Genomic DNA, 13,987 nt, shown 5'->3' on the forward strand with positions numbered 1-13,987 from the left:
GAATAATCTTTGGACAAAATTTGAGTTAGACTGAGAGTAGTCAGTTGAAGGGGAGTGTCCCATGTGAAGATATTTCATCTATTGTATGTTTGTTTGCTTTCTATCACTAAAATTCATTCTTTTCTATCCTTTCCTCCGTTATCTCTATTCCATTACTATACATTCAGCCTTCTAGAAATCCAGACATCCATCCATGTTGGACATTTCACACACTTCAGATACTCCTAGATGTATTTTACAATTTTTTTACTTTTTATTTTTGAGCTTTTATATCAATACAGATGGGAATAGCACAATAATCAGACAAATGATAGCATTTTATTATGTCTACTGTGACTCATGCTAACTTTTAAAACATCAACTCTCTTTTGATTTAAGAATTTTTTTTTTTTTAATTTTGTACCAATTTTATATTTTTAATATAGATGTGGCATATCCTATAATTTTAAAACTTGTTGTATCCCCGTGTCCATATCGGATTGTATCCGTGCCCCATTCGTATCCGTGCTTTTTAGGCAGACACCATATAATCAAAACAGGTAACGTAAATAAAATAACTATGGGACTAAGAAATATCACCAATCGGTAATGATTTATTAGGTCATCATGCCTACAAGAAGACATTAGCATTATTAGGTCATCATGCCTTGCTAGGTGCAATGCTAGAGATATCAAAAGAAAAGAGATAAGTATAATGAGTAACAAAAATTAATATAACAAACCTGAGTCGCAATACCAGCATGATCAGTTCCAGGAAGCCAAAGTGCTGGCCTTCCCTTCATGCGATTGTACCTAACCATAATATCCTGCATGGAAAAGCACGATGAGAAATAGAAGTATAAATCTTACGAGTGTAAAAGTTCAACAGAAACACCAAAAACTTAATATCACTTAACAAAACACATCGTTGATAACATGACATATGATAAACAACATCATTATGTGGTCAAAAAAGCAGAGAGAAATATATAGAAAGGAAGAAAGAACATCTTTTCTTCTTCTCCCAATGTAATATTAGAAGTACTGTGCACATAAACACCAAGCAACTAACTGTCAAAACTCAAAAATTTATGAATTCAAAAAGCTGAATCAACAAAGTCGAATAATTTACGTCAGAAACACATTGTTATAATTATATTGGGAAATGATATAAAAATAAAAATAAAAATAAAAAAATTGAACCTATTAAACATAGCGACTGCCAAGAAAATGATGCAATCGATAGAATAGGAGAGAAATTACAGATAGAGAAAACAAAGAGTAATCTCCCTTAAAATGAGATTCTAACTGATAATGAACCTTGTGAATGGTTCTAGTATATATACAGAGTCTGTTAGATCTCTACCTTACAAGCTGTACCAGAAGTACAGAACTGTAACTGACTACCTAACAGACTATCTAACTGACTATAACAGATTTGTAATAGTTACACGTAGTTAACACACGTACATAGAAGGACTCAGCTATTATATATTATAAAGAACCAATTCAACCCAAAAGCTTAAGCTATTGGTTGAAGGCCCATCAATGGTTTATACACTTCTCTAACATGCCCCCTCACACGAGAGTCCATTGGGCATAAAGGGTGGATAATGCATAGACCTACCTACCTGTTCTAAGAAATTCCACAAGAGAAAGTGGGAGGCGGTGAGGATCAAACCCGTGACACCAAGGCTCTGATACCATGTAAAGCGCCAAATCAAGCCAAAAGCTTAAGTTGTTGGGTGAGAGCCTTTTTAATGATTTATACTATTCTCTAACATATACCATAATCTAACAGGCCCCCTCAAACCCAAGGTGGATGAATTAAAGTAAAGTGATCAAACACACTAAGTTTGTCTCTCAGTTCACAGAATCTGAGGATAGAAAAAGCCTCCGTCAAGACATCAGCAATCTGATCCTAAGCCAGAACATGAGTTACAATAAGACTCTTGTTGATGACTCCCTCACAAACAAAGAAGAGGTCAAGCTCCATGTGCTTAGGGCGAGAGACAGGATTTGAGACCGTGAAACAATGCTAAGCTTATCCCAGTAAATAATAGGTGAGGAGATAGGAACCTTTAGTTCATTAAGTAATGTCTGAATGCAAATCAATTCAGCTGCAGTAGTGTCTAAACTTTGATACTCGGCTTGCATGCTTGACTGAGCAAATAAAGGTGTTGATTCTTAGACCACCTAGAAATTAAGTTAGGATCCAAGTAAATACAAAAGCCAGAGTATGTTATGAATTATGAAAACAGATTTAATGACTTTTGAGTGCAGGTGACCTAATCTGCAGTGCCAAAAAGTGTAGGAAGTAGGTATGGCAACATTTATAACAAACTAGTATTAGTAGAAATAGAAACTAATGATTTTACAACAGGAACAGTAGAAGAGCTGGCACCAACAGAAGCTTGCTTGGAGCCAATACAAGTTAAGACAAGGTTGTTCAAGGTGTAGAGCCCACTGGGTCCAAAGGAAGCTTCCAAAAGAACCTCATGCTTGGCCTGAGATTTAACAAAGCAAATTCAAAATTGAGAGGAAAAAGTAGAGGAACCAACAAAAACTATGGGCAGACCTTGACCATTCCCCACGAGGATGTGGTCTGTTCCAGCTAGTTCAGTCCACATTAAGAGATGTTGAGGATCAGCAGTGCATGATGAGTAGCTCTGAAGTTTTGGTACTAGTTCTGACCAGAGAAACCCTCAAAAGAGATTAGAAGATGAAGGATGTTGCGGCTCATAGCACCAAGCTATAATGAGAAATGGTGCAGCCCAAATAGACCAGGGCAGGGTCAGTCATAGACAGGACGATGGGAAGGCTGAACTGGACATAATAAAGGCTGAACTGGAGGCTGCCAGGTAGAGGAATTAAACTGAGTGAGTATCCAGAGGTAGAGATTAAGTGTCATTTTGTACCTGTGTCTGAAAAGAAGGTTGTGCAAATAAACCAGATGCACCAAAGTCATGATTGAACCTATGGTAGTAAACTGATGCATGGCCAGCTTTGTGGCAGACTTGCCACTCAGTGAAGCTGTGAAACCCAGATCTGGAACCACCACAGACTTTAAAACACTCAAACCTATGGTAGCCTCCTCATCCAAGAGCACGAAAGCCAAAATTAGAGCTAAATGGATGCTGAATCTGAAATCCAGGAACTTCATGCTTTGGCTGAATCATAGGAGTGCACTGAACTAGATTTCCACCAGAAGGTTGCGCAGGCAAAGGAGAAGGAGAGGAGGACACTGACTTCTCCCCAAGATGCATACTACCAACATTAACAGAAAGCAATCAGAAAAATTGGACTGCTTATGCTTCTCAAAGTAAGCCTTATGGGCTAGTAGCTGAGACTTGATTTCACTCATTGTATACAAATCCGAACGACTATTAGTAGAAGTAACAAAGGTATCATACTCCTGCGGTAGCTCTTTGAAGATGACATCAAGGTCTTGCATAGTTGCATGGACATTAGGTGACCAATTGAGATCAGAGAATCAAAGCTTAGATGTGTAGCAAGTACTCAGGGATGGACTGAGGTCCTTTATTTGTGCTATGAAGTTCTTAGCAAAATTGATGCACCTTCGCACGCATTTGAGAATTGAAGAAGTCATGAATCTTGTCCCATAGCTTGCAATTACATACATAAGAAGAGACTCAGAATGAGGACAGAAGCCGTGAAAATAGAAGTTGATCTTGCCAGCTGAGATATGCATCGCTAATGTGGCCAACATCATGATCATCTTCGGAAAATCGCAAAGGAATTTCAGGATTGACAACAAAGCACTGCAAGCAATCTTGACCACCGCTTTTACCAGCAGCTTCCAAATCATAAAATTATTCTCATCCAGAGGAGTTGAATATTTGAAATGGAGTGGGTGAGGGTTTTGGGTGCAGATGCAGGAACTGAAGGAGGACGGAGGGGATTTTCAGTCAAAGTTTAAAAAAGATTTGATGGTGTTAGAGATATATAAAATCATTAATGTAACCTCACCCAACAGCTTAAGCTTTTGGGTTGAATTGGTTCTTTGCACGGCATCAGAGCCTCGATGTCTCGGGTTCAATCCTCGTCGCTCCCATTTTCTTTATGGAATTTCTTAGCACAGGTAGGCTGCTCCTGATGCATCATCCACCTTTCAATCCCAATGGGCTCTCTTGTGAGGGGACGTGTTGGAGATATATAAAATCATTAATGTAACCTCACCCAACAGCTTAAACTTTAGGGTTGAATTGGTTCTTTAGGATCAAAATTCAAAACAAGCTCATGATACCATATTAGAAATTGTGATTGCTGAGAAAATGAAGGAAAGTGATCGAGTAGGAGAGAAATCTCCCTGAAAATGATATTCTAATTGATAATGAACCTTGAGAAAGGTTCTAGAACATATACAGAGTCTGTTAGATCTCTCACTACTAACAAACAAACAGTAACAGAATTGTAACTGACTATAACAGAACTGTAATAGTTACAAGCAGTTGACACATGCAGATAAAGACGCAGTTATTATATAGCATATTCTAACAGAACCTTAGCACTATGGAAATACAGAAAGTATTACAAATTCAAACAAGTAAGATCAGTCAAACAGTACATCTCTGCTCATAACAGCACTATAAATCTTGTTTTTTCCATTCAAAAACAGTTGCGCATATGAAGGTACACCTAGATGCATAAATATTCAAGTAATAACATACATGAATAGTAATAGCAAAATGAAATAGAAAAAGAAAACAAGTAAAAATTTTGGGAAACCTCAAGGGTCACAAACATAGCATGCCCCATGTGCAGAGAGCCAGTAACATTAGGAGGCGGCATTGATATCACAAAAGGATCACTTCCCCGGTCAAAGTTTGGCTTAAAATAACCTTGAGACTCCCACCTAGCATCCAATAATTATAATTAAAACATAACTTACAATAAAAATGTACAAATTTAAGACGTGTTATGAAGTGCTTCAAGATCCATCCACACACCAATAGAACAAAAAACAATGGACAAGCAGGCACAGCCAAATTTTCAAATATGTATGCATGCTTCAATGTTAAGACCCTTAAAAGCCAAAAGAAAAGGGGAGCCAAAAATTGCATAATTTTGACTTCAAAAAGCCCTTTCATGCTCCAAAATAGCATGTCAATAAAGCCAGAAACAATCTCTATATCAATATTAAACATCAAGGGATCAAATAACAGCAAAAGGCTTTTTCCACTAGGCAATCATTAGAAAGGTCATCGTTGTTGCAACAGCATTGCTTTGAACTTTTAACTAAATGCAATGTAGAAACATAATGATTACTGTAGGCTCCAGGAATTATATCTGACATTTTGCGAAGGACTACGTCAACAATCCACTTTGGTTAACCGTGCAATATTTTTGGTTCTAGTGGTGAAAACCAAGAAAAAAAAACACTTTGTACAAAGCACATATCACACAGAATTAAAAAAAAAATAACAAAAAAACGAAGTAAAGAAACAGTAACACTAACTTTAGAAGCATACATACCAATTATATATGCGTTCTTCAGCGGCAAAGTCGAAAGATTTAGCTATCTCAGGAGAAGTAAAGACACCATTCTCTGATGCAGCAACTGAAATATTTCAAAGCAAAAAAAAAAAAAAAAAAAAATCCTAGTCACTCAAAAATCAAGGAAATACTAAGTTTTCAGAAAAATTAAGAAGAATAAGAAGCAACATTTATGGAGTAGCAATTGTCACAATTGAACAGCATAAGAGGAAAATTAGATGGAAGCGAAGAGAACCTGCAAGAAAACGAGGTGTGAGGCGGTTGTTGCGGCAGCGAGAGAGTGCAATGCGACGACGGCGCGTGTAGAAGAGAAGAGGGTTGAGTCTATTGCAAGCGGAAAAGGGAGAAAAGAGAAAAGAAGAAGAAGAAGAATAAGAAGCAGATAGAGAGAGTATCGTAGACATAGTAAATGGTTTCCGTTCACAGGTTTCACAATAGAAGAAGAAGAAGCAGCTATTATAGATGATACAGAGGATTGGGCTAAGGGGGAAATTCAGTGGGATGGGATGAGGACTGAGGAGGGAAAATGCTATGCTCCCACAATAATTAATTTCGAAATATCTTATTTTTAGCTAAAATATATTTTATCCGCATAAGAAATCAGTCCACTTATATTGCAGTATACATGTTGTTTAATTAAAATAAAATAAAATAATAAAACTTAAATAAAGTATCAACCATTTAGTGTAGTTTATACATAAATAAAAAATTTAATGGGATTGTACTAAAAAAAATTAATTGGAGGATAACTAGGTAACTATATAGGGAGAGATAGCAGTCAAAACGAGCTCCGGCCCGCAAGCCAGTCCTCTAACCCTAATTTCCAGGCCCATTTTTTTTCAATCAGCATGTGATAGGGTTATTTTTGACCCTAGCCCCAATGACCCTCATTTCTTGTGTTAGGGTAGGGTTAACTGCGGCTAGCCCACTTTTTTTTACCCAAACCCTAAATCCCCAACTTCTTTCTCTTTTAAGGGTTTTCCTCTTCATGCTCTTTCGATTATAGCTCAAATTTTGATAAAAGACCCGAACTATGGGTTCAACATACTGGCAATGAAGCTCAACAAACCCAAGCAAGTAAACTCTGCGAAGAATTCCACAAATCTCAAATCCTTGCTCCTCAAAAATTGCAGAATCAAGATACTTAGGCTCAATGATGCGCCTACGCAGATACAGAGAAGCAAATTTCTTCTATTGAGCACGATCACCCGAAAAATATTGAGTGAAATCTGAAGCCTCAGCTGTAGGAAGATCAGGCATAGTCTTGGAGCGAGTTTGGCGAGGAGTGGATGAGCTAGCCATGGCTGATGTAACCGACTCCTCAATCCCTTGGTGGTTTCAGTTCTTTACTTTATTCCAAGGCTCTAAACCTTTAGGGTCCTTTTCTAAAGCAAGCTTTAAGATCAAGAATTATGCGTCATAAAATTTGTAAGACTATTCCTAGAACATACAAATTCTAGCAATTAACTAATCGGATTAAAGCATATGATATTCCTATTAGCATGCAAAAATCTACTGCTCATTCACAATTGGTTAGATCATAAATAAGGCTATCAATTAAATCAGATTAATTGCATAACTAAATACGAAAGTAATTACATCAAAACTTAAACAGCGTTCAAAAAACCTATTGGTTCTGTCTCGCCCTAACTACATAAGGAAATTTAGCCTTGCATGTTCATAACAACAAAATTAAAAGATGAAAAGAAACTAAACTTTATAAAAGAAACGTAAAACTTGTTCTCAACGGTGAAGCTTTGACCGTTTCTCTGCTCCTCAGGTCCGAAACGGAGCTTCTCTACCTCCTAAGTCGTCTCTGGTCGTCCTCCTAGCCTTTCTCTTTCGCATCCCAAAATGAATCACAACCCTAGTCTCGTCTTTTTAAAGAAATAAAGACTGGGCTTTTTAATCTGGATAAGGCTCGCTGAAGCGAGCTGCTCAGCGAGCAAATTTCAACTTCTCGCTGAAGCGAGCTTAATAGCGAGGGATGAATGATTCAGAAGAATGTTCTCGCTGAGCTTGCTCGCTCAGGCGAGCAAGCCAGGGAGCTAGAATTAATTTTTATTAATTCTTTATTTTCTGGATCTTCCCAATTGCCTTTGCCCATCAGATTGATGATTTGTTACTTTAAACTTGAAACAATATGAAAAGAGATCAGAATTTTCTAGTTGCTGAAATCGTAATATCTTTTGCATTTATTAATTAACATTATATTCTTAATCATATTAATCATTATTTAAACTAAATTTGATATTGAAAATATAGTGTCTTTGACACTTATCAGTTGTATCACTCTTGAAGTCGCTTCGAAACTTGTTTGTTATCATCAAAACTCTTGTATTATTGAAATCTTCATTTTGAGTGCATTGGTTCCACAATATATGTTATAATTTCCTTTGCGGGATACAGCCTCTGGGGGTATAGGTGTGTAAAGTATTGGTGTGAATTTCTTTGTGGGATACAACCCCTGAAAATCATGGAGGTATATGTTATGATCTCCTTTGCGGGATACAACCCTTGGCAGTATATGTATATGTTATAATCTCCTTTGCGGGATATAGCCCCTGGGATGTTTATGTTAAGATCTCCTTTGTGGGATATAGCCCCTGGGAGTATAAGTATAGATATATATTATGATCTCCTTTGCAGGATAAAGCCCCTGGGAGTATATGTATAGGTATAAGTATAGGTTAAGATCTCTTTATGGGATATAGTCCCTAGAGTATAGTTCTAGATGTCTTATGTATGTGTATGAATATATGATATATTCTATGCTATGTTATCTAACATTTATACAGGAAGTGAATTCATAGGTGAAAATTACTCCATAAATCATGGGTTTACTGAGATAGTTAATTTCACCTCATCTGGGGACTTACATTTTAGGTACTACATATGCAGGAGAGCCCTCACAGGGTAATAAACCAGTGTAGGATGGCTAGAGATCTTAACTGGAGCAAATAGCTAACATAGCATTCTGGAGCATCACTATATATGTATATGTTTTGTAGATTATGATATGTTATGTTCATGCATATGTACTGTATGAATTTTCATTTTGAGAGGCGTTTGTAGCCTATATATAGTTGTGTATTATGACAGGATTAGGTATCAGTACATATGTTATTATGTAGATAGTTATTAGTATTGGCACGAAGCCATATTCTAGTGTGTTGTGTGTGTGTGTGTGTGTGTGTGTGTGTGTGTGGATTAGACTTTTCTATTTACCAGGTGTTGTGTATGAAAGTGAAATTTGATCTCTGGATTAGTCCAATTTACAGCTGTTATGTTGTCCATAAAGACTCTGTTCAAAATGGTATTTGTTATCATATTTGAATAGTGTTTTGATCATAGAATATGGTCACCGGTTTATAAGTATGGATTCTATGCAGGTATGAGATTGTATAGATTATGTTATATTGAAAAATAAATTATGCACGACGATACGTAAAGATAAATTAAAAAGGAAAATGTTAAGTCACTATGTTACTCGGTGTAATGGTGATACTTTTACATTAAGTCTTCCGCTAAATTAATTACTTATGACGAGTTTTGTAATCATATGTGTCCTAACAAACCGGCTGTAGACGGGGTGTTACATTTGACACCAAATCTAAACCGTTAATTTCCGTCAATCTAACGGTTATAACTTATTGAGAATTAATAATTAATTAATAAATGTGATTCAATAAATTCTAACCTCGAGATTCATGAAAGTTAACTATTAAGATTTGGTGTCATACAGTCCTGCTCATATACATATGTGTGTGTGTGTGGACCTCTTTTCATTAGAAACCTAACTCACTCTAAAGGAATAATTAGAATTATGGAATAAAAAAATCCACTTAATATAATATTTAAAAAGTGTATTTTTTTTCTTTAAATTTTAGTTCATTAAAATTTAACATCTAAAGTTTAAGAATATGCAATATATCTCGCAAGTATTAAACTCCTCATTAAGCATTGTCCAAATTTTGAATCACACACTAACCCATCGGTACCGTCAAAACCACCCCATTATCATCGCCATCATCTTCACAACCATCAAATATCATTTCCATATTGATGATGATCATGGAGATAATAATGATAATTATTATTATTATTATTGCCTTATTCCCAAATATTGTTTCCATGATTCACTTTCACGTATCATTTTTTTTTTTTGGTGTGGACATATCATTTTTATTAATTTTACATATGAAAAATACTTTTTAATTTTAATTTTCAAATCATTTTTTTTTTGTTCAAGAGTATTTTTTTTAATACTCCATCCAATTCCAAAATAGTTTTAACTTTTAAAAAAGCCCTTCTAATTGAAATGATTCATAGAAAATCATTTATTTTAAAAGCCTATTGAAATCGTATGTATATTTATGTAAAATGCATTTTTTTAAGAAAAAAAAGACTAACTTTAAAGCTTAAAACTGATTTTTAATTTTGTTATAAAAAACTAAAACTAAAAATAAAAAACAACTTTTAAGTTAATCTGGAAGTCACATCAGTAGGAGAGATGTGACTGAATCCAAACCAGAGGGCCAGGAACAACAAAAAAGAGCATCACAGAAAGTCAGTAACCATGACCCTGAACCACTCTTTACGTCAACTACAACATCACCATCTGGGGAGGAACGACCTCTGAATGATAAGCAAGGACAACCACAAGATGGAACGACACCACCTCATCTTGTGGAACCATCAAGAAAAATGGACACAACAATCACTGTTCTGTTCCTCCAAAGAACGAAGAAACAACAGGAGGATAAACAATTTGGAAAATTTTTGAACCTCTTGAAGCAACTATACATCAACATTCCCTTGGTAGAAGCCTTGGAACATATGCCCACATACGTCAAGTTCATAAAGGATATTCTCTCAAAGAAGATATGTATGGAAGAGTATGAAACTGTGGCACTGACTCAAGAGAGCTGTAAATATTTGAATAAACTTCCACCAAAGTTGAAAAATCTTGGAAATTTTACCATACCATGTATTATTGGGAATATATACCACGACAGAGTTTTATGTGACTAAGAGCAAGCATCAACCTGATGCCTTCCTCTATTTTCAAGCAATTAGCCACAGACCCTGCCAGACCCACCACTGTATCATTACAGATGGTTGACAGATCTCTTGTCAGATCTGAAGGAAAGGTGGAGGACTTGTTGGTTAAAGTTGACAAATTCATCTTCCCTACAGATGTCATCATCTTGGATTATAAAGTAGATACCGACGTTCTCATAATAATAGAAAGACATTTCCTAGCAATTGGTGGCGCTGTCATTAATGTACAAAAATGTAAACTCAACATGAGAGTCAATGATGAGGAAGTTAACTTCAATGTGATGAAAGCTATGAAGTATTATGATGATGAAGAAGATTTAGAAGAATGTTATGTTATTTCCACATTAGAAGCTGTCATCCATGAAGCGTAGGAAGAAGATGAAAGAGAAGAAAATGTTGATGTCGAAGAAGAAGAAAGAAAAGTAGTACAAGTCTTACAAGTGCAAGTCAGAGAGGAACAAAAGTTCGAACCTCTGTAGAGAACTGAGGCAGAATTAAAAAGCAAAGAAGCAATCTTCAATTCAACCACCTAAGTTGGAATTGAAGCAGCTCTCCTAACATTTAAAGTATGTTTACTCTGGGAACAACAATAGTTTTCCTGTCATTATATCATCGTTCCTGACTCAGGAACAAGAAGGAGTACTGGTTGAAAAGCTGAAAGAATGTCATAGTGCAATTTGTTGGACCATGGCTGACCTCAAGGGTATCAGTCCCACATTTTGTATGCATAAGATACTATTTACTGATCTTGATAGTTCCTCAATTGAACATCAGAGAAGAATGAATCCCATTATGAAGGAAGTTGTGAGAAAAGAAGTCATAAAGTGGCTGGATGCTGGGATCATACATCCCATCTTTGATAGCAATTGGTTAAGTCATGTTCAGTGTATTGCTAAGAAAGATGGAATGACTATAGAGCTTAATAAGCAGAATGAACTCGTTCCTATGAGAAAAGTCATTGGTTGAAGGATTTGCTAGGACTACAAAAAGCTGAAAAGTGTCACCAGAAAACCACTTTCCACTACCATTCACAGACCAAATGTTAATCCATTTTCCTCGAAAAGAGTATTTCAATGTTGATCAATTTTCCTGGAAAAAGAGTATTTCTACTTCCTTGATGGATATTCTGGGTATAACTAGATACCAATCGCTCCCAAAGATCAATACGAGACCACTTTCACTTGTCCCTATATAACGTTTGCATTCAGAAGAATGTCTTTTGGGCTATGCAATGCACCTGCAATATTCCAGAGGTGTATGTTTGCCATATTTTCAGATCTGATAGGTGAAGGAGTGAATGCGTTCATAGATGATTTCTCTGTCCTAGGAACGACTTACGAATACTGCCTGACCAATTTGAAATAAGTCTTGCAGACATGTTCATCTTCTAACCTCACCCTCAATTGGGAGAAATTTCATTTCACGGTAAAGGAAGACATTGTCCTTGGGCACAAGATTTCCAAGGATAGGTTAGAAGTTGACCAAGCTAAAGTAGAAGCTATTGCAAAGATGCCACCACCTATGAATGCTAAAACTCTTTGCAGTTTTCTGGGGCATGTAGGCTTCTATCGCAGATTCATTAAGGATTTCTCTAAGATTGCGAGACCCCTTTGTCAACTTCTTGAGAAAGACAAGAAGTTTGAGCTTACACAAGAATGTCTACAAGCCTTTAAAACTGAAAGAAAAACTCGTTTTTGCCCCAATCATACAACCACCTGACTGTAACCTGCTTTTTGAATTAATGTGCGATGCAAGTGATCAAGTTGTAGGAGTAGTTCTTGGGCAAAGAATGGAAAAGTTGTTTCGCAACATATACTATTCCAACAAGATGTTAAACGAAGCCCAAATGAACTATACAGTCACTGATAGTGAACTATTGGCTGTAGTTTATGCTTGTGAGAAGTTCAGACCTTATCTCCTCGGTTCCCAAGTCACGATGCACACAGATCATGCTACCCTAAAGTACTTTTTTGCCAAGAAAGACGTCAAACCTCATTTGATTATATGGATGTTACTACTCCATGAATTCATCCTTGAAATCAAAGAAAGGAAAGATTGTGAGAACCGCATTGCTAATCACATTTCCAGGTTGGAACACATTGAAGCTAGTTAGCCTATTAGAGAGACGTTCCCAGATGAACAATTGTTATCAATCTTGAGCAGTGACATTGCCTGGTTTGCTGACATAGCTAATTTTCTTGCAGCATGAATAAAGCCCTATAGAGTGAATAAGAATCAAAGGAGGAAACTTCGACATGATTGCAAGAACTATTTCTACAATTATTATTAAAGAAGTGTGCTTACCAGATAATACAAGATGCGTTCCGGAGGAAGAACAGGAACAAATCTTATTCCATTGTCATGCATCACCCTATGGAGGTCATTTGGGAGGCATCTGAACTACTGCCAAAGTTCTTCAATATAGATTCTACTGGCCCACCCTCTTCAGAGACACACATCAATATGTCAAATTATGCGATAGATGCCAAAGTGAAGGAAACCTGACCAAAAGCAAAGAGATGCCTCTCAATCCAAATCTAGAGGTAGAATTATTTGATGTATGAGGTATAGATTTTATTGGTTCGTTTCCTTCTTTTTATGGGAACAATTTTATTTTAATGGCAGTTGATTATGTTAGTAAGTGGGTAGAAGCAATTGCTTTACCCACCAAGGATGATAATACTGTCATTAAGTTTTTGAAGAAAAATATCTTAGCAAAGTTCAGAATGCCTCGCTGTATTATCAGTGATGGTGCAAAGCACTTTGTTAATCGTCAATTTGAAAAGTTATTAGAGAAATATGGGGTGAGACACAAAGTTGCAACCCCATATCACCCTTAGACCAGTTGACAAATTGAAGTCTCTAACCGAGATGTTAAGAAAATCTTAGAAAAAGTTATCAATTCTTCTAGGAGAGACAAGTCAAGCAAGCTAGACGATGCAATATGGACTTATAGAACTGTTTTCTGAACTCTATTAGGATGTTCTCCCTGTAAGCTAATCTTTGGCAAAGCATGTCACCTTTGGAGCTGGAACACAAAGCTTATTGAGCAATCTCCTCTTTCAACATGGATGAATTTGGTTCTAATTTTATGATTGACAGACTTTTTGTTTTTGTTTTCTTTCTTTAAAGCCTAACTATCCTAAGTTAAGAAAAAGGAAAAACTTTTATCCAAAAATAAAAAAATAAACAGATAAATTAAAAGCTAAAAATCAAAAATCCAAGTAATTAATTACATTGGATTGACTTTTAATCTAAATTCAAAAATTTGGATTAAATCAAAATTTATATATTTTTTAAATCACATTTACCTAAAATATTTCATATCACCCAAACTTATATAGGATTATTTTTAGTTATATCTCAAGTAAAATTTAATTTTTTATTTTAGAATTGGGCAAATGTATTTTAGGAATAGCGGAATTGA

General features: G+C 35.9%; 1 protein-coding gene across 2 annotated transcripts in view; it reads right to left on the minus strand.

The window, feature by feature from the left end:
• Window positions 1–5,945, minus strand: part of LOC133307379 (valine--tRNA ligase, chloroplastic/mitochondrial 2) — a 57,760-nt gene extending 51,815 nt beyond the window's left edge. For both annotated transcript variants that reach the window (XR_009751029.1, XM_061507881.1), the window contains exons 1-4: window positions 5,732–5,945; window positions 5,476–5,560; window positions 4,729–4,855; window positions 723–806 (exon numbers count right to left, since the gene is read on the minus strand). Coding sequence is in view for 1 of the 2 variants with exons in the window: in XM_061507881.1 (XP_061363865.1) it covers window positions 723–806; window positions 4,729–4,855; window positions 5,476–5,560; window positions 5,732–5,900 (465 nt within the window). In the remaining variant the exon portion in view is untranslated. The remainder of the gene's footprint in view (window positions 1–722; window positions 807–4,728; window positions 4,856–5,475; window positions 5,561–5,731) is intronic.
• Window positions 5,946–13,987: the final 8,042 nt, after the last annotated feature.

The sequence above is a fragment of the Gastrolobium bilobum genome, unplaced genomic scaffold (genome assembly GCF_033153095.1).
Source record: "Gastrolobium bilobum isolate Gb01-03AN ecotype WA unplaced genomic scaffold, APGP_CSIRO_Gbil_v1 utg1102, whole genome shotgun sequence".
Classification (NCBI taxonomy): Eukaryota; Viridiplantae; Streptophyta; class Magnoliopsida; order Fabales; family Fabaceae; genus Gastrolobium; species Gastrolobium bilobum.